Source organism: Erpetoichthys calabaricus, chromosome 11, assembly GCF_900747795.2.
Source record: "Erpetoichthys calabaricus chromosome 11, fErpCal1.3, whole genome shotgun sequence".
In the NCBI taxonomy this organism is placed as follows: domain Eukaryota; kingdom Metazoa; phylum Chordata; class Cladistia; order Polypteriformes; family Polypteridae; genus Erpetoichthys; species Erpetoichthys calabaricus.
Window position 1 is genome coordinate 86,750,619 of NC_041404.2, and position 20,879 is coordinate 86,771,497.

The following is a 20,879-nucleotide window of genomic DNA, read 5'->3' on the forward strand; positions in this document are numbered from 1 at the left end:
AAGCCACCTATGCATAGCCTTTGGTGTTACCAACCAGAAAATAAAAAAAGAATGGAACGTATACGCTGTTTTAATTAAAGAATGCGGTCAACAGGTTCAAAACGTGCTGCGAAGTGAACTGTGAGCAGCACAGTGCCTGTCTAGTGGAGGAGACACGGACGGATACGCCCCAAATTCAAACGGGCTGATTGGAATGCAACTCAGTTTTGAAAATCAAATGTTATTCTTCTCCAGGGTTTTCATTGGACAGACAGAGCTTTTCGCAGGGTGGGCACAGCTTGTCTCTGGGGGGGCAGTGCCCACCCCAGCCCCCCCGTGGTCACGCCTCTGAGCATTCTTATGATACCAGACTTTCTGTGGTCAAAGTATATCTTGTTTTGTAAAATAAAAAAAAAAATACCCACTTAACAATAGGTACTGATAATGGCTTAGAGGTTATAAAGTGTACAGTGGTGTGAAAAATAAGGATACACTGTAAGCAGTTTTATTTTATTTTTTTTATATATTTTTAGACAAAATGATATTTAAATATTTAAATAAAAAACCACTGAGGGGGTATGGTGCCTTGATATCTTGTACATTTGCATTTACACTGCATCCGGAAAGTATTCACAGCGCATCACTTTTTCCACATTTTGTTATGTTACAGCCTTATTCCAAAATGGATTAAATTCATTTTTTTCCTCAGAATTCTACACACAACACCCCACAATGACAACATGAAAAAAGTTTACTTGAGATTTTTGCAAATTTATTAAAAATAAAAAAAATTGAGAAAGCACATGTACATAAGTATTCTCAGCCTTTGCCGTGAATCTCAAAATTGAGCTCAGGTGCATCCTGTTTCCCCTGATCATCCTTGAGATGTTTCTGCAGCTTAATTGGAGTCCACCTGTGGTAAATTCAGTTGACTGGACATGATTTGGAAAGGCACACACCTGTCTATATATGGTCCCACAGTTGACAGTTCATGTCAGAGCACAAACCAAGCATGAAGTCAAAGGAATTGTCTGTAGACCTCAGAGACAGGATTGTTTCAAGGCACAAATCTAGGGAAGGTTACAGAAACATTTCTGCTGCTTTGAAGGTCCCAATGAGCACAGTGGCCTCCATCATCCGTAAGTGGAAGAAGTTCGAAACCACCAGGACTCTTCCAAGAGCTGACCGGCCATCTAAACTGAGCGATCGGGGGAGAAGGGCCTTAGTCAGGGAGGTGACCAAGAACCCGACAGTCACTCTGTCAGAGCTCCAGAGGTCCTCTGTGGAGAGAGGAGAACCTTCCAGAAGGACAACCATCTCTGCAGCAATCCACCAATTAGGCCTGTATGGTAAAGTGGCCAGACGGAAGCCACTCCTTAGTAAAAGGCACATGGCAGCCCGCCTGGAGTTTGCCAAAAGGCACCTGAAGGACTCTCAGACCATAAGAAAGAAAATTCTCTGGTCTGATGAGACAAAGATTGAACTCTTTGGTGTGAATGCCAGGCATCACGATTGGAGGAAATCAGTGAAGCATGGTGGTGGCAGCGTCATGCTGTGGGGATGTTTTTCAGGGACTGGGAGACTAGTCAAGATAAAGGCTAAATATGACTATAGCAATGTACAGAGACATCCTGGATGAAAACATGCTCGAGAGTGCTCTTGACCTCAGACTGGGGCTACGGTTCATCTTTCAGCAGGACAACGACCCTAAGCACACAGCCAAGATATCAAAGGAGTGGCTTCAGGACAACTCTGTGAATGTCTTTGAGTGGCCCAGCCAGAGCCCAGACTTGAATCCGATTGAACATCTCTGGAGAGATCTTAAAATGGCTGTGCACGCTTGTGGCATCATATTCAAAAAGATTTGAGGCTGTAATTGCTGCCAAAGGTGCATCAACAAAGTATTGAGCAAAGGCTGTGAATACTTATGTACATGTGATTTTTCAGTTTTTTTATTTTTAATAAATTTGCAAAAACCGCAAGTAAACTTTTTTCACATTGTCATTATGGGGTGTTGTGTGTAGAATTCGGAGGAAAAAAATTAATTTAATCCATTTTGGAATAAGGCTGTAACATAACAAAATGTGGAATAAGTGATGCGCTGTGAATACTTTCTGGATGTACTGTATATATACACACACACACACACACATACACACACAAGTTTTAGGCAGGTGTGAAAAAATGCTGTAAACAAAGAATGCTTTCAGAAATATAAATAATGATTGTTTATTGTTATCAATTTACAAAATGCAAAGTGAGCGAACAAAAGAAAAATCTAAATCAAATCAATATTTGGTGTTACAGTGATCCCTCCTCCATCGCGGGGGTTGCGTTCCAGAGCCACCCTCGAAATAAGAAAATCCGCGAAGTAGAAACCATATGTTTATATGGTTATTTTTATACTGTCATGCTTGGGTCACAGATTTGCGCAGAAACACAGGACGTTGTAGAGAGACAGGAACGTTATTCAAACACTGCAAACAAACATTTGTCTCTTTTTCAAAAGTTTAAACTGTGCTCCATGACAAGACAGAGATAACAGTTCTGTCTCACAATTAAAAGAATGCAAACATATCTTCCTCTTCAAAGGAGTGTGCGTCAGGAGCACAGACTGTCAGAAAGAGAGAGGAAAGCAAACAAATCAATAGGGCTGTTTGGCTTTTAAGTATGCGAAGCACCGCCGGTACAAAGCTGTTGAAGGCGGAAGCTCACACCCCATCGTCAGGAGCAGGGAGAGAGAGAGAGAGAGAGAGAGAGAGAGAGAGACAGAGAAAAACAAACAGTCAAAAATCAATACGTGCCCTTCGAGCTTTTAAGTATGCGAAGCACCGTGCAGCATGTCGCTTCACGAAGCAGCTGCACAGAAGGTAGCAACGTGAAGATAATCTTTCAGCATTTTTAGACAAGCGTCCATATCGTCTAGGTGTGCGAACAGCCCCCCTGCTCACACCCCCAACGTCAGGATCAGAGAAAGTCAACGCAAGAGAGAGAGAGAGAGAAAAGTAAGTTGGGTAGCTTCTGAGCCATCTGCCAATAGCGTCCCTTGTATGAAATCAACTGGGCAAACCAACTTAGGAAGCATGTACCAGAAATTAAAAGACCCATTGTCCGCAGAAATCCGCGAACCAGCAAAAAATCCGCGATATATATTTAAATATGCTTACATATAAAATCCGCGATAGAGTGAAGCCGCGAAAGGTGAAGCGCGATATAGCGAGGGATCACTGTACTACCTTTTGCCTTCCAACCACCATCAATTCTTATAGGTACACTTGCACAAAGTCAGGGATTTTGTAGGATTATAGTCAGGTGTATGATCAACCAATTATACCAAACAGGTGCTAATGGTCATCAATGTCACACACAGGTTGAAACACAGTCATTAACTGAAACAGAAACAGCTGTGTAGGAGGCTTAAAACTGGGTGAGGGACAGCCAGACTCTGCTACCAAGGTGAGGTTGTGGAAGACAGTTTCTTGTCATGGCAAGATTTACCACAGCAACAAGACACAAGTTATACTGCATCAGCAAGGTCTCTCCCAGACAAAGATTTCAAAGCAGACTGGGGTTTCAAGATGTGCTGTTCAAGCTCTTTTGAAGAAGCACAAAGAAACGGGCAACGTTGAGGACTGTAGACGCAGTGGACGGCCAAGGAAACTTAGTGCAGCAGTGCCATCAGTCTCAGAACTGTCAGAAACCAGTGGGATCCAGGTACACCCATCTACTGTCCGGAGAAGTCTGGCCAGAAGTGGTCTTCATGGAAGAGTTGCAGCCAAAGAGCCATACCTCCGACATGGAAACAAGGCCAAGCGACTCAAGTATGCACGAAAACATAGGAACTGGGGTGCAGAAAAATGGCAGCAGCTACTCTGGACTGATGAGTCAAAATTTGAAATATTTGGCTGTAGCAGAAGGCAGTTTGTTCGTCGAAGGGCTGGAGAGTGGTACAATAATGAGTGTCTGCAGGCAAAAGTGAAGCATGGTGGAGGTTCCTTGAACGTTTGGGGCTGCATTTCTGCAAATGGAGTTGGAGATTTGGTCAGGATTAATGGTGTTCTCAATGCTGAGAAATACAGGCAGATACTTATCCATCATACAATACACCATCAGGGAGGCGTATGATTGGCCCCAAATTTATTCTGCAGCAGGACAACGACCCCACACATATAGCCAAAGTCATTAAGAACTATCTTCAGCGTAAAGAAGAACAAGAAGTCCTGGAAGTGATGGTATGGCCCCCACAGAGCCCTGATCTCAACATCATCGAGTGTGTCTGGGATTACATGAAGAGACAGAAGGATGTGAGGAAGCCTACATCCACAGAAGATCTGTGGTTAGTTCTCCAAGATGTTTGGAACAACCTACCAGCCGAGTTCCTTCAAAAACTGTGCGCAAGTGTACCTAGAAGAATTGATGCTGTTTTGAAGGCAAAGGGTGGTCAAACCAAATATTGATTTGATTTAGATTTCTCTTTTGTTCATTCACTGCATTTTGTTGATTGATGAAAATAAATGATTAACACTTCCATTTTTGAAAGCATTCTTTGTTTACAGCATTTTTTCACACCTGCCTAAAATTTTTGCACAGTACTGTATATAAGGCCTGGGATTGCTTTTAATTCATCATGTGATAATTGCTGCAGAAAACTACAATGTTGTAAATTTATAAAAATAAAACATTAAGATCTTCTTTTGATCAACTAAAATACTCAGCACTGTTAAAATGATATTGATCTAAAGAAGAGGATAGCCTGAATCGTTTTTTATTCTTGCTCATAGCAGATCTTATGATTCAGAGAGCACAAAACAAACATACTGCACTGTGAAAGTAACAGCAGCCTGTTATACAGAATATTTAAGTATTCTATTTCTTATAAAACAAACAGTGTCCAATCAGTTGAATTCATTTAGCTTAGAGCATACACATTCAGCAATAAGCACTAAAGTTCTCTTATTTTCTCCCATTCATTTTCTCACATTGTTGCATCAGGATGAACCATGTCAGAAAGGAAAGTTTTACTTCTAGAAGACATTGAATAATTAAGTTTGTATTCCCCGAAACTGTCACCTGATTGAAAATAAATTCCCTTTCTGGCTAGTTTCTAAATAATAGATGAAGAATGCTTAGGTTGAATGCTATCACAATACTTAAAAACTTACCTAAAACATTTGCCACATGTTTTTCTATCAAACTGCCAAACAGAAAGCAAACATAGCTTACGGAAAGCACCATGTGTATAATGGGTCTTGCAGAGCTTTGCAACCGAGTACATATACAGTCGACCCTTGATATACGACCGGCCTGACATGTGAACAACTTGCTTTACAACCAAAATTTTTGTTTGAATTACGACCAACATCTTGCGTTACGACCCGAATGCAGTCACGTGTATCCGCTTGTGCGAGTGTAAACAAACAAACAGCCGAGAGCGTTTGTAAGCGTCAGTTGGAGCCCAGATACATGTGTCTGTGGACGTAATTTCGGTCAGTGCAATGATTTATATAATTTATTTCGATAATTGCTAAGGAAGGAAGCGAAAGTAACGAAGGTAAAGAAAGCGATCACAATCGAAACAAAGAAGGAAATTGTGTGGAAATATGAGAGTGGCGTTCGTGTGACCGATCTCGCTAATATGTACAGCATGTCGAAATCCACCATCTCGACAATTTTACAAAGAAAAGATTGGTATAAGGAAACTCCTTCCAAACAATAACCACCTTCCATTTCATTCTCCTCCTCCTTCCTTCCTGCAAGCCAAAGATGTCAACTTAAATGGTGAGTACAGTATGAAATTTTTGTTTCTGGTAGGATAGGCACTTTTTCTAATGTACTAACCAAAAAGTTATAAAAAGTATTGGTGTTTTTGGTAAATTATGCACATTATACAACCCTTTTCTATTAAAAAAAGTTAAGTAAGTGTTGCTGTGGGCAGTTCAGTACACATTAAGGGCATTTCCATTATTTCTTATGGGAAAAATAGTCTTGACATACAACCAACTTGAGTTACAACCAGCCCTCGCAAACGAATTGAGTTCGTAAGTCAAGAGTCCACTGTATTAATCTACTACACCACCATTAAAATTCTTTACTTCTTCATCCTTATTCAATTAATCAATGGTGCTCCTCAAGTTGACAGCTCTTTCAATCACCACTGATAAAGCTTTTTGCTAAAATCAAACTCTGCTAACAAGTGTACTGCAAGCTTTTTGCAGATAATTGACTTGTATATTGAGCTTCTGCTACACTTACTGAATATGTACACATAACTTCAAACTGAATGGCTATTGCAAAATAATTAAGCAAGCATCCATCTTCAGATAAAAACATCATCTATCTCATCCATCCAACCATCCATTTTCCAACCCGCTGAATCCGAACATAGGGTCACGGGGGTGTGCTGGAGCCAATCCCAGCCAACACAGGGCACAAGGCAGGAACCAATCCTGGGCAGGGTGCCAACCCACCGCAGGACACACACAAACACACCCACACACCAAGCACACACTAGGGCCAATTTAGAATCACCAATCCACCTAACCTGCATGTCTTTGGACTGTGGGAGGAAACCGGAGTGCCCGGAGGAAACCCACGCAGACACGGGGAGAACATGCAAACTCCACGCAGGGAGGGCCCGGGAAGCGAACCCGGGTCCCCAGGTCCCCCAACTGCGAGGCAGCAGCGCTACCCACTGCGCCACCGTGCCGCCCCCATCTATCTCATCCAATACCAAAATACCAATACTGATCCTTTTTAAAGAGATGTCACATTTTTGTCCTATTTCTCAGTTCAAATCAAACTAAAACAGGAGCAGAGTACAAACTCTAAGGAACTGTATTCTTAACCTCTATTTAAATTGTAAAAGGATTTACTTTATCTGACATTATGGACACAATAACATTATTACTCCTAAAATAATTTGGAATAAGAGAAACAATTTGAAGAACTTGGGAAATAAATATCACCTTGCTTCTAACTCTAATAATAATAATAATCCATCCATCCATCCATTTTCCAACCCGCTGAATCCGAACACAGGGTCACGGGGGTCTGCTGGAGCCAATCCCAGCCAACACAGGGCACAAGGCAGGAAACAATCCCGGGCAGGGTGCCAACCCACCACAGGACACACACAAACACACCCACACACCATGCATACACTAGGGCCAATTTAGAATCGCCAATCCACCTAACCAGCATGTCTTTGGACTGTGGGAGGAAACCGGAGCGCCCGGAGGAAACCCACGCAGACACGGGGAGAACATGCAAACTCCACGCAGGGAGGACCCGGGAAGCGAACCCGGGTCCCCAGGTCCCCCAACTGCGAGGCAGCAGCGCTACCCACTGCGCCACCGTGCCGCCCCCATCTATCTCATCCAATACCAAAATACCAATACTGATCCTTTTTAAAGAGATGTCACATTTTTGTCCTATTTCTCAGTTCAAATCAAACTAAAACAGGAGCAGAGTACAAACTCTAAGGAACTGTATTCTTAACCTCTATTTAAATTGTAAAAGGATTTACTTTATCTGACATTATGGACACAATAACATTATTACTCCTAAAATAATTTGGAATAAGAGAAACAATTTGAAGAACTTGGGAAATAAATATCACCTTGCTTCTAACTCTAATAATAATAATAATGTTTAACACAATTGGATAAAGTCATTTCAGGTTAGGCTTCAAACAGAGGAAAATTCACCACTTAAGAATAAGCACTGGTGTTGTCCCCATAGGTGTTTCTTCATAATCTTTTGTAGCTTGCGACACATACTATACATTCATCACTAAGTGAGAAACATGCATACACTATGCCATAATACTAATGCAAAGAGAGGAAAATACTTGGAATTCATTCAGTATTGGATACGTAGTGACTGTAAAATTAGGTGTGATGTTCACTTAGACAAAAGGAGCTACAACAATTGGGAGAGGATGTCGCATCATTTCAGATATGCAGTACAAGTAAGAAATGCAAATAGTTACGGAGTGCCACAAAATACCAGTGCAGCTACAGCATGTGCATAATGTTATACAAATATTACAGCTGCCCGCAGGGACTGTTATTTTTTTTTTTTTTTATAGCTGTTTCAATACACTGGATGGAATTTCTCTCCAACTCCACCACATGCGCTACATGGCCATGAACCCACCACTTCCATTCCTCCTGCCCTTCCACCTCTAACCATCACCTGGGTGTTTACTTCTTTACCACAAGGTTTTTTAGTTACAAACTACTTTTCATTTCAGTTTCTTCTAAACCAATTCCATTTTACTTTCTGCCATTAAAATAAGATTATTGTGATACTAGTATTCCAAAGCCAATCATTCACGCATCTTTCTGGTTCCCGTTACCTTCATCTTAAAATTTCTACCACCCCATTTGCTGTTCTGTTCACCATTTGTGCTTCCTTATACATTTAACATCAACGTAGACACTAACCATACCTCCCCACCCAACTTTAACAATGACCACTTCAGCAGCACGCAATAACAGCACTCTATTGAATGCCTTTCACAAATCTACAAACTCATAATGCAGCTTCTCTCCCTTTGCACAACTTTCTACATTTGCCTGATAACAAAAGCCATATCTGTCATCTCTTTTGTGAGTTTGCCCATGAACACTTAAACAAAGAATACGACTTCTATAACAATGTCCTCTGGACAGATGAGGAAAAGATATGGGTTATTTCACCCCAGCACCAGAAGCAATGTTTGGTGAAAACCAAAGACAGCATTTGACCAAAAGAACCTGGTACCAACTGTAAAGCATGATGGTACAAATATTATGGTTGGGGGCTGCATTAAGGCCTGGGCTGCTGACCATCACAGAATCCACTATGAATTCTTAGTTGACACAAAGGGCATTTGAAGTTTATAGGAGAGCATCAACCAGAATTTTGAATTTTTTGAAAAAGAGGGCCTTGCAACAAGACAATGACCCTAAACATACTACTAAATCTGCCAAGAAATGGCTTGGAGGCTATGGACAGTTATAGAACTGATAAGTTAAAAATCCACATCTGAATTCCACCAAAATGCCGTAGAGAGATTTGAAATGGGCTGTGTACACAAGACACCAATTGAATATTGCACAGGTAAGAGAGTTCTGCATAGAAGAATGGGAAAACCTTTCACCCAGTCACTCTCAGAGACTGGTAGATTATTATAGGAAATGCTGACTTAAGGTTGTTTCTGCCAAAGGGAGCAATATGCAATATCAGTTAATACAGCCAAGAATGTACAGTGATCCCTTGCTATATCACGCTTAGACTTTCATGGCTTCACTCTATCGTGATTTTTTCTCATACACGCTAACGTCGCTACGCATGCGCTTTCTGAGAACTTTTATCTAAGCCCCACGATGGCTCCTAAACGTGCTGCTTTTTCCAAGCCTTCTGACAATAAAACTAAGCACTGGAGGAAGATGCTTACTATCCAGGAGAAGGTGAAACTCTTGGATATGATCAAAGATGGCAATACCTTACAAAAGCCTCCTCACGCATATGAAAAGACAGCGCCAGCAACTGCCTATCAAGATGCTCTTCAGCCGCGCACCCAGACACCCACTGCCTACTCCTAGTACTCCTTCAGCGGAAGAAGACAACGACGCACCTGCTGAAGATACTGCACCACCTGAGACTCTCCTACTGAGGTCATGCCTTCATAGGTTAGTGGTTGTGTGTAAGAACTGTGTGTGTGTGTGTAATTAAATGTACAGTACAATTATCTACTATATAAAAGCGGTTGGGATTGTCCTTCCGTCCCGTGAGTGCAAAGTGTAGCGGTATTCCGCTTATCACAGACTTACTACTTGTGGCTTTCAGTACGAAGTGACGCGATGTGAGCAGAGTTCTGGTGCTCCCATAGTTCCCTTGCTTTTGTGTGCGATGCGCTGGAAAAATAGACAAAATTATGTCTCTGGAAAGAATTAATGTTGATGGAGTACAAATGCCTCACCGCGTAGTAAATATCAGGGGAGATGGTGCTTGCTTATTCTCATCTATAGCTTATTTAGTGCATGAAACTCCGTCTTTAGTGGTACAGATTCGGGCTGACATTGTACGACTTTGGACAGGCACTCGAGGGGACACAAAAACTTAGGTTTTTGGGAGATGTTATGAATGGGCACTTTGATGTTCTCATTCCCTACACTTACATGCCTGATGTACACATGGAGCGCACACAAACTGAGGATAAAAGTCGGTCATCTTAAAAGGTGGGTGAGCCTAGTAATAATGATATTTCTAACGTCTAATATGTCTTATTTTCTCTTATTTTGTCTAATATATTGGGTAATACGAGTATAATGGTAACTAAAGGGTGTTATTTCATGTCTAGGGGGCTCTAATAATGTTAAAAAACGTATTTAGAAGGTCGTAAACAGATTTTCTATGCTCTAACTGCGAAAATATTCTATTTATAAATAAAGAATCCTACTTCGCGAAAATTCATTTATCATGGTAGAGTCTGGAACGGATTAACCGTGATAAACGAGGGTTCACTGTACTTCTTTATCTATGGATGGAAGTGGCATCTTTTTATATTTTTCTGAATTAATTGCTGCAAGGTCTTTTAAATAAAGTATCTCAAAAACTATTCCTACAAAAAATTTGCAAATCAATAAACTTGGCCCTATCACTAAACCCTGGTTAAATTAAACCATTTTTAAAGGATATAGAAATAAGTACTATTTGCATAAACTGGACTAAAAACAACTGGTCTAAAGCCTGTAACAAGACAAACATGATAAAACAGAAAGGTCTGTTTTTTCAGAAGTTCAACTTCTCTCATGTTTTGATTATCATATAATCAGAATCTGAGCTTAACTTGATAGCGATTTTCTGACCCTATCACTAAACTTCCATTTACATGGAAGTAAAAAGAAAAAAACATTTTACGGGCTGTACTTAACTTTTTTCATTGGTAAGCTGCAGGCCTGCTTATATAAAGGTTTCTCAAAATTGTGCTGTTAATGGAATCATGAAAGATCAGGTATATTGATTAGCAAGCCTAAAACATAATTGAGTGTCTATATAAAGTGCTCGCAAAATTAATTCCAACTTATAACATCACTATGCACCTAAGTGACAGGAAATATACTATTGAAGTTCTACAGAAACATTGATAAAAGAAAACGTCTCATTTGGGCTTAAAAGCTAAATTCTGACTTACTTGAATCTCCACCTCTCATCAAGGTCTTCTGGAGGCTCCTGTGTAATATAGCTTACTAACTCTCCCATGTTTTGGGGCTGAGTAAGAAACTCCAAAAGTCGACGGTTGTTCACTTTACACTCTTGAAGTACATCTTCTTCGTCCAGTACCTCGGAGAGTACAACATCCTCCCGAGCAAGTACAGAGTCCAGCTGAGAGCTGGATGTCATCTCAAATTTCCAGAACATCTAACAATATGACACAGATGAAGAAGAATTAAAACTTACATTACAACACAATCCAACCACTAAAGAGAAAAGTTTTAGGTCTTAAAGAAAAAAAAGACACAAGAGAGATAAATTAACAAGAACCTTCATCAAGTGACAATTACTACATCAAACTGTTTTTTTTTTCTCATAAGATTACCTTCATTGTTAAATAACTAAGACTGAAGAAATCATGTCTTCTGCTAATATTAATGAAGAAAGCTTTAAAAAATGAGTTACCCAGAATTCAGAATTTTACAGTCCTTTTCATTTGCACCGAGTAATGTTTATTGTCTTTTCAGTTATTTGTTTGCATTATTGTCTACATAAGGAACTAAATATTTGCGCTTTAGCTCAGTGGCTTAAACAGAACAGAAGGGTAATTTTTTCCAAGCCTGAACATTCACAGCAGTGCAAAGCCAAGGAAAAATGAAAAACAAACAAAAATACACCAACCTATCTTGAATTTTAAATAATGTCTTAAAAGGAATTCATACTTGCTCCAGACACAATTTCAATTGTATGGGAAACTTTTTGGAAATGCAGTTTTGAACAGCTTGAAGCGAAATATGTCGGGCAATTATTGTTTAGTGTGATGAACCAAGGTAAAATACATGATCTCAAAACAACTATTTTGTCACTTCTTATTTTGAGCAGCATGGCATTGCATCTTCACAGTAATCATCCTTCTATTCAACTGTACTCTCCTAGAAATTAATGTGGACTGGCTTCACCTGCTGCATGTGAGTGTCAATGTTTACATTAAAGACCTACACTAGACTAACATCTGTTACAGTGCTGGACCCTGCCTTATAACTGATGGTGTCTGATTAGACTCTAGACCATAAAAATCATATACTGAATGAACCAAGTTCAAAAAAAGAATTAATTTTGAGTTAAATATACTAATTAAATTAAGCTCTTATTGGGAAAAGTAAAATCTATGAAACTGACAAAAATATTTTAGTCTGCTTATGCATTTGAGAGGGTATGTACTTAGATGCAAAAAGCACCTAAACATTTCACCACCATTTAACAGAATCATTAATCAGAAACCAAACAACACAGCAAACTATCCTCTAATGAAATTACAGTGCAATAAGAGGTGGAGACATGATTATCACCACTGTTGTGCAACATTATAAGCTGGCATCTTGGAGAAAGCAAAAATATAAACTAAGTCATTAGTGTGAATACACTACAAGAAGTAATTGTCAGACTTCAGAATTGTGTTTTCTTGTCTTTTTCACTGCTGTCCAAACCGCACAAACAAACCTTTCCTTGCTTACAGATGAAGTTATCTAATGATTTCACTTTTGAGATGGTTTAGCAGTTGAGAATACTTATAATTAAACAGCTGTTACAAACTTGGTGTTTTGAGTACCACTCATATCCAACACTTAAATTCATCTATGTGTACCACACATATTTTGTGCTCCATTGTTGTTTAATCCTAATGATATGACACTCTCATTATTCAATTCTTACATTTTCTTACATTAACTTATTTGGAGGACGCCTTTATCGAAGGTAACTTACAACATTTATGACTGGTTACATATATTTCTTTCATTCTGGAGCACAGGCAGGTCAAGTGATTTGAACTTACAACCTTAGGGTTTGAAATCCAAAGCCTGTGTTGAATTAGGTGACTATATGGCAAAGATGTTTATTGGGCTACAACAATATCATAAAAACCCTTTAACTGTACTGTATTATCTGTAACCAGCGCATGGGATTCTATTCACTATACCTTAGCTACAATGAAAGACCTTTAATTGCCAAAAAGAAAAAAAAATTTTGACCTCTTCCTAAAATTGTGAATTTCCCATTGGGATTAATAAAGTATCTATCTATCTAAAATGTTGCTTCTTCATAGTATATTAATATGAAGCACCAAAGCAACACATATTGTAAGCAGTGCAATGTGGCAATGACTGAAATTGGCTGCTTTGAGCGAGATCAGACTTTGCTGTGTAAAATGTATGTGATATGTATGTGAAATCATAGAGTATGCAGGCTCATACAACATGCAAGAGAGTAACATTTGTCAAAAGTAAATATTTTTTGTTGATTCCAATTGCTTTGTGTTCTTTTTTTAAAAAAGTTAGTTTTTGGAAAAATATTCATCCCTGGGAGAAAAGAAACAAAAAAAAATTAGCCCTAAAAGAGTTAACACGTAAAAACCCACACTCCAAGAGTTGCAAAGTTCAGCAGGATGTCAGCAACAGAGTTTCCAAAAAAATGTGTGTTATTATAAACATATACGGTATATACACCAAAAAAAAAAAAAAATGGGTAAAATTGACCCTGGTATGAGGGCAAGTGGTTGCGCAAGAGAGTCCTGCAATGGATATTTCTTACAATATTACTTTGTTATTAAAAACAGGTTTAACAAAACTAAATAGTAACACATCTTAACTAAGTTTATATAAGCATTACTTTTTCTTGGATTATGATATAATTGCTCCCAATATTCACTGCAAAACACGTAACATTTTGCAGAAAAATGTTAACTCATGGAGAACATTCATAAATCTTCGCTGTACCAAATTACTAAACTTTCTAAGCTTGTTTTGACAGCTCGCTACTACAATGATCCGTTAAAAAACACTCTGATATAAGGTGTATTAAACATTCAGTAATTTTCCATCTTCCTTCTCAATATTTTGATGCAGTGCAGCATTCTCCAAAATATGTCTGTAACCACTCAACACCCTGTTTTTTGCGTTCCTGTAACTACTTATATCAGAAACGTTCTGTAGAACGGGTATATTTTAACAGGGATAGAGATGGAAAACTTTAAACAGTAAATATGATCAACTTTATAAATGAAATCCAAACTATAGTGCTGGGATGGAAAACACACTCCCAAATAGTTACAGAATCGTGCCATCATCAAAAATGAGACCATACTACTCCCGTTTATAAACCTCTCTCGTTTATAAAATTTAACTCGCATACTGTACATATACGATCTCTGTAACATTCAGTCCGTGTTTTAGTAATTACTGTTTTTAAATCTTGTGCGGAAGTTTAAATTTTAAGTTTAAGACTACGCAGTCGAATAGCAACACAACTAGGATGAGAGCGTAAAAACTATTGTAAGATTCATTTTCACTTCTTTCTGTACTGTTTCTGTTTCTTTGCAAACATTTTCTTAATTCTTCCACAATATAACGTACATCATTTTTAGAATACCCAGTAATAACGTTCTCAACAAAAACACTATATACTGAAAAATAGTAAATGGCGAAAAGACTAATTTGAGGGATGACGGACACTTAGATGTTAATGGCTAACATATTGTGCTGGTGTCTTTCGTTTATCTACAAATCTTAATTTGCACAAAACGAAAAATGCAAAAAGAAACTTATTGTAGATGCACCTTGCATGTGAAGAATTAAGCCTATTGCCGGGCAACACTGCGAGCACGCCGAGCGTCTATAAATAGACGGGAGACGAGAGCAGAGAACCTATTAATAAAGCCGGCGGAGAACGGGAAAAAAACACGCCGGTAACTGACCTTGCCGATCCACAGCAGGAGCCTTTCCCCCTCTCTTCTTGGACAAACCGGTTATCTCAATTGCGAGGCGTCCACATTCGAGTCCACAACAAGCTTGCGTAGATCTCCACAACACCGATATAAGAGTGACACGAAGCTTAGACACCGACAAAATATATAAATAAGCAATAAAAAAGTGTGCAGTACACCCACAGCATGTGATATCCGGAACAAGAAAAGTAAATCACGAAAAGTTTCGGAGATCGTCCGTCTTCCCCAGTTCTATGTCAACCTCTCTGTTCAGGCCAGCCCTACTAATAAAATACGAGGCTCCTTGGGCCGCCTCTTTTAACTCGTCCCCAAAAAATCCTCCAGCAGGGGCCACGGCGGGTCAAGGCGGCGCGGACTAAGTGGCGAAGGTGCGAATCCTTCTGCCCCGCTGTCTCCGCCGCCTCCCGCAGCCAGTTTTCACTACTCCCGCACCGTTAAACGTTTCTCTTTTTCCGGCTGCAGGAGCCAGCCTCTAACTGACAGCTGCAATATGGCTCCCCACAGCGACTCAACCACAATCTATCCCAGAATGCATTGGGAAGAAACCTACGTGTACACAACCAATCTTCGCTTCACTTGACATTTGTGGTCACTTGACTTATCTATATTTAGCAACAAAGAAAAACTCGATGGTTCTAAAGCCGGATATTACGTATAAAGTGACCGCAAGCGAGGTGTTGCTGCGCTCTGTTTTTCGCGTTATAGAACGTGTTTTTATTAGTTATATATTAATTGAGAAAACATTACAGGTGTATGTAATACATTGTAGCAGTAAATTACAAATGCTAATAAAGAAAACGTATTTAAACAATTGCAATACCAGAGAAAAATAAACTACAATAGAGAGGCAAACTGTATTAGTACAAATTAAATTTGGGGAACAGATATTTTGTTTTGATTGCCTTGCTATTTTTAATATTTTTTACAGAGTATATACAAGCGAATAAAAGTAATTAATAAACAAACTATAAATTGGAATTCTGCTACTAAACTTCATTTTGTGTATAAATAATTATACACGTAAGATGAAGAGATTTGTTACATTCTTTAACTTTTTGCATAACAAAATAGGATATCAGCATTCACTACATTTATTTTGCTATTCATTTTTTCTCTAACAACCTCTAGAGCGATCCAAATTTTTTTTTTAATGTACACAGGTGCAAAATATGTTCAGTATTGTTGCGCTGACATTTGAGTGATAGACTGGAGCCTCTACTCTTTTCATGGCTCTTTAGGTGGCTCATTTTCTTAAGTTTGTTCGCTATTGCCACACTGGATGGATTTCTGTTTGAGACTTTGCAGGCATGTTGCTTTTATAGGTGCCCCTACTGCTAGTGATGAAATTCCAACTCATACTATTCGTGGCTCATCCTTGGCTTATGCAACTTGTCAACGGTGTTACATAGCCCTCTTTTAAAAGTTGCTGTCAAAACCCACCACTTTCAGTTTCTTGAAACAGCACATCTTCGAAATGGAGGGGTGATCTTTGTTTCTGAAATAGGAAAAGGTGTCTTGAGCACTTTACTGTTAGCTGGAGCAGTACAGATATTGAGTGTTACACTGTCATGCAGTTCATCTGAGGTGTTAAACACTTCTATGCTGTTGTGTTGATTACAAGTGAGCAGGCAAACGTCCATGTCTGGAGCTATAGAGGTGACAGTTGTTGGCTGTTTTCCGTTACTGAACTGACACTGGAAACACTATTCCAGGTCTAGATCTTAGCTTTAAGGCTCTCCCTCCATTGCTCCTCTGCCTACATAAGTTGCACAGCAGGAGGGTTTTTTTGGAATGAATAGATCCTTAATAAATTTGTTTTTAAAAATTTCTTTCTGCCATGCTGATCCCATTGACAGAAATTGGGCCATGTATCGCAGAACTATTTTTGAAACCTTTGTCTTTCATGAGGGGATTGCAATTATGACACTGGTATATTCCTTTAAAGAAACTATGAAGTTCTTTTGAGACAAAGATTTAAAATATGTAAAAAAGACCACTTTCAGTTGCAAGTATGTATGTATACATTAATCAGCACTGTAATGTGAATTGAGTTGTTTATAAAATGGACCTCTGTCCATACTTTTTTGACCATTCCAACTAATGTGATGAATGATCCCTCTTTGGCATTTGCTGAAGAGATAATTAAAGACACAATGAACAATTTTTCTCCTGCCCGGTTTATGACTTAGAGATTTTATCAAACTTGTCCCAGCAGAGGATAAGTTTCTTTCTTCAATTAAAATGTTAATTTCTTGCACAAGGATTTCCATTATCAGGCTGAATGTTCACTTTTGCCATGGTGTGAGAACTGATCATTTGAAGTTTGAAAAACATCTTCCACGCCCTCAACCATTAGTTTAATTGTCCGTTGCCCAGTTTGAACCAAACAGATTAACTAAAACAGAAATGTGCTTAGAAGAAATTAATCAACACCTTATGTGATTGGTCATTAGCACCAAACTATATAGCAACAAATTACATATTTGAAAGAATACAAACATTTCTCTGTAACATTTTAATTTTTGGAAAATGAAAGTTTGGAAGTCTTAAATGTGCTCTTTTCTACTGACATGCTAATGAATTAGACAAAAAAACAAAAATCCATCCATCCATGCATACATCCAACCAACCATTTTCTTAACCCTCTTATCCAGGGCAGGGTTGCAGGAAAAAATAAACATCTATAGAGAAAGCCTGTGACCTATGCAGGACGACCAATTCCACTCTCCAACATATCTTGTCTGACTGTAAAATCTCACTGGCACAAGGTTAATTCAAATGGTGGCATGAACAGGAGCTCAGAAAGCTGGCAGAAGTGGTGGAGAAAAGAAGGTTTGATGTAAACCATGAGAATCCAGCAGCAAACCATCAAATCTCTTTCTTTAGGCAGGGGGAGCGCATGGATAGCTCCAGCAGAAGGGCAGCACTAAAGCTTCTGGCTACAGGAGCAGAGTGGAAGATGGAGGTGGACTTGGGAAGGCAGCTCCACTTCCCAGGGGAGATCTGCAGCACCTCACTGCAGACAGACATGTAAAATCTCTGCTCCCGATTAAGCTGTCACATGGGAGGAAGGGATAGAGGAGGTGCATGAAAGGAAGAAATTAAAATACTCGGATCTAGTTGCAGAGTCCGGGGAAGTCAAATGGTTTGTGAGGCTGTGCCCAGTTGTAGTAGGAGCCAGAGGGGTTGTGGGCCTATCAACAACATGCCTGCTCAAGGATCTTGGTTTATGGTGAGACAGACTGCAGAAGGCAACTTCCTGAGGAGGAAGTACAGGGCCTGGGGAGTGAGTGACTCCTGAGTAAAGGTTGGATGCAGGGAGTGTCAGGGAAATGTCCCTGTTCACTGCTCCAGCACCAGGAGTTGATCTTGGACTATGGGTGAAACTTTAAAGAATGGTGGTCCCTAGCTTATGACTTCTGCAACTAACCGAGCAGTCACTGGAGGTGCAGTTGGCGTAGCACTGAGCAGGAAATCATCTACCCATATATATTTGACTTTATGACAAAATTAATATAATAAAAAAAATTAGGGTGCCTAATATTTTTACACAGCAGTGTATATGTTGCATTCTATGTATGCTTTTGTTTGTGTGTTTCTTTTTTGATACTGTGTTACTTTTACTATTCTCAGGAAGAATGCAAGTAAGAATTTCATTGTACTATGTACAGATGACAATAACCTTGAACCAGCACTTGAAATGACTAATTTTCCTAAGGATTAATTTGTTCCAGTTTTTATTCTTACTTTGATAAAATTTACTACTTAGAAAATATTTCCTCCTCAGTTATGTCAAAATTGCTGCCTCGCAGTTAGGAGACCCGGGTTCGCTTGCCGGGTCTGTCCTGCGTGGAGTTTTCATGTTCTCCCTGTGTCTGCGTGGGTTTCCTCCAGGTACTCCGGTTTCTTCCCACAGTCCAATGATATGCAGGTTAGGTGCATTGGCGATTCTAAATTGTCCCTAGTGTGTGTGTGTGTGCCCTGCGATGGACTGGCGCCCTGCCAGGGGTTTGTTTCCTGCCTTGCACCCTGTGTTGGCTAGGATTGGCTCCAGCAGACCCCCATGACCCTGTAATTAGGATATAGCGGGTTGGATGGATGGATTTTAAAAAGTAGTATATTACTGAGTATTTTCTGAGACCTTAGTGTTATTACTGTTTCTGTTGATCTGTAAGGGTATACGCAATGAAACTTCACTGCCCACGTAGGTTTTGGAACCTAGTCACTTAAATTGCACTATTAATAACAGACCTGCTTATAAAAGTTCATTTTGAGCAAAATCAGTATAATGTGACATTTCATTAATTCCTGGCTGATTACATTTGGCCCATTTGAAAACAAGAGGGTTTAATTCCTAAATATAAATAAACATGAACGTTAAGGTGTCAAAAGTTATAACTTTTCTTGAATATGATTTTATTCCAACAAAAAAACAAATAAATTGTTTGGGAATCATACAATAAGACCACCTTGTATTTTAATCTTATACCTTATTACTGGTAAAATGCAAAGATTTAGATTTCAGAATCCCAAAGAAATTTGACTTTCAGAGATCATTTCATGGTTTCCTGCTGCCTTGCAATACTAGAAATTCTAGGTTTGAATCCTGACTTTTTGAATTTGCATATTTGTCTGACTTGGTTTTGGTCTCCCACCCAACTGATTATGTGTGAGTGTGCCCTGCAATGGAATGATACCATGTCCAACACTGGTCTCTGCTTTGCACCAAATGCTAACTGGTTACATTTGCACCAACTCTAAACTAGAAAAGTGGAACAGAAAATCAATGGATACATATTTGCTCCTGTTATATACAAAATTTTCTATTTTACCTAATATTATATACAACATCATTTTTTGGATAGCTGAGTTATTGATACAAAATAGTTAAGCCTAGTCAGTAATATTTTAATCATACTTTAGAGTAGACGATGTTTAATTATTGAAACCTCTATTGAAGTGTCAGTACATTTCCAACTATAACTCTTCAAGTTCTTGTTAAATACAATGATTAAAATAAATCTCAATAAAATAAACACATTGCCACAAAATTACTTCTTTGGCAGTAGTTTATTCCTACACAAATAACTTTACACCTTCTGAATCTTTTATTTGCATTATTGATGCTATCCAGAAGCAACGACAATGTGACACTGCACATAATGCTGCCACTGGGTGTAAATCCCTGCTTGGTCACTGTCTGTGTGCACCTGATATGTTTTCTGCATGTGTACATGGGTCTTTCTCAGGGTACTTTAGTTTACCACAAACATCTAAAAGACCCATGTATGTGACTGGACTGGAAACTTTAAGTCCTAGGATATGAGAGTGTGGGTTTAAGTGCAATTGTGCCTTAATGTGGACTGGTGCCACTCAATGTTAGTCTCTTGTGCTTGATATTGCTGGGACAAATTTTGGCCCTTTGTGGCTCTTTCATAAATGAATTAATGGAGGAATGAAAGATGTTTAATGTAAAGTAATAAGTTTACATTATACATAAAATGTTTTTTCAGTTTTTACAAAGATTTTAGTTTCTAGTGACTCCAGTGGAAAATCCTGAGTTGCGTTTGATGTACTTCATTCCTGGCAATATATACTTAGTTCATTATTTGTGTAATTAGTAATAGTTATTAAATGTTATTTTTATGTTTAACAGATATGGATTTTTACATGTTGATGATATAATTGCTGCATGAATGTGGTTCACATATGGGGCTAGACGTTTTCTGACATACATACCTGTGCCAGGATAATGACTCCATGGCGCAGCCATTTTGAGAACACTAGGAATATAAGCACAGCAGCAGTCCTACAACCAGAAAAGCATATTATAGATGAAAATTAGATTTTGTTAATAGTGTGCAAAAAATTAGAACTATCCATCCATCCATTATCCAACCCACTATATCCTAACCAC

At 38.9% G+C, this 20,879-nt stretch overlaps 1 protein-coding gene across 2 annotated transcripts in view; it reads right to left on the bottom strand.

The window, feature by feature from the left end:
• LOC114661336 (serine/threonine-protein phosphatase 6 regulatory subunit 1-like) overlaps positions 1–15,489 on the bottom strand; it is a 150,134-nt gene extending 134,645 nt beyond the window's left edge. The window contains exons 1-2 of one of the 2 annotated variants that reach the window (XM_051933870.1): positions 14,933–15,489; positions 11,162–11,388 (exon numbers count right to left, since the gene is read on the bottom strand). In XM_051933870.1, coding sequence (XP_051789830.1) covers positions 11,162–11,388 — 227 coding nt within the window. In that variant the 5' untranslated portion in view covers positions 14,933–15,489. The remainder of the gene's footprint in view (positions 1–11,161; positions 11,389–14,932) is intronic. The other variant, XM_051933871.1, reaches the window with a different exon arrangement.
• Between the last annotated feature and the right edge of the window lie 5,390 nt (positions 15,490–20,879).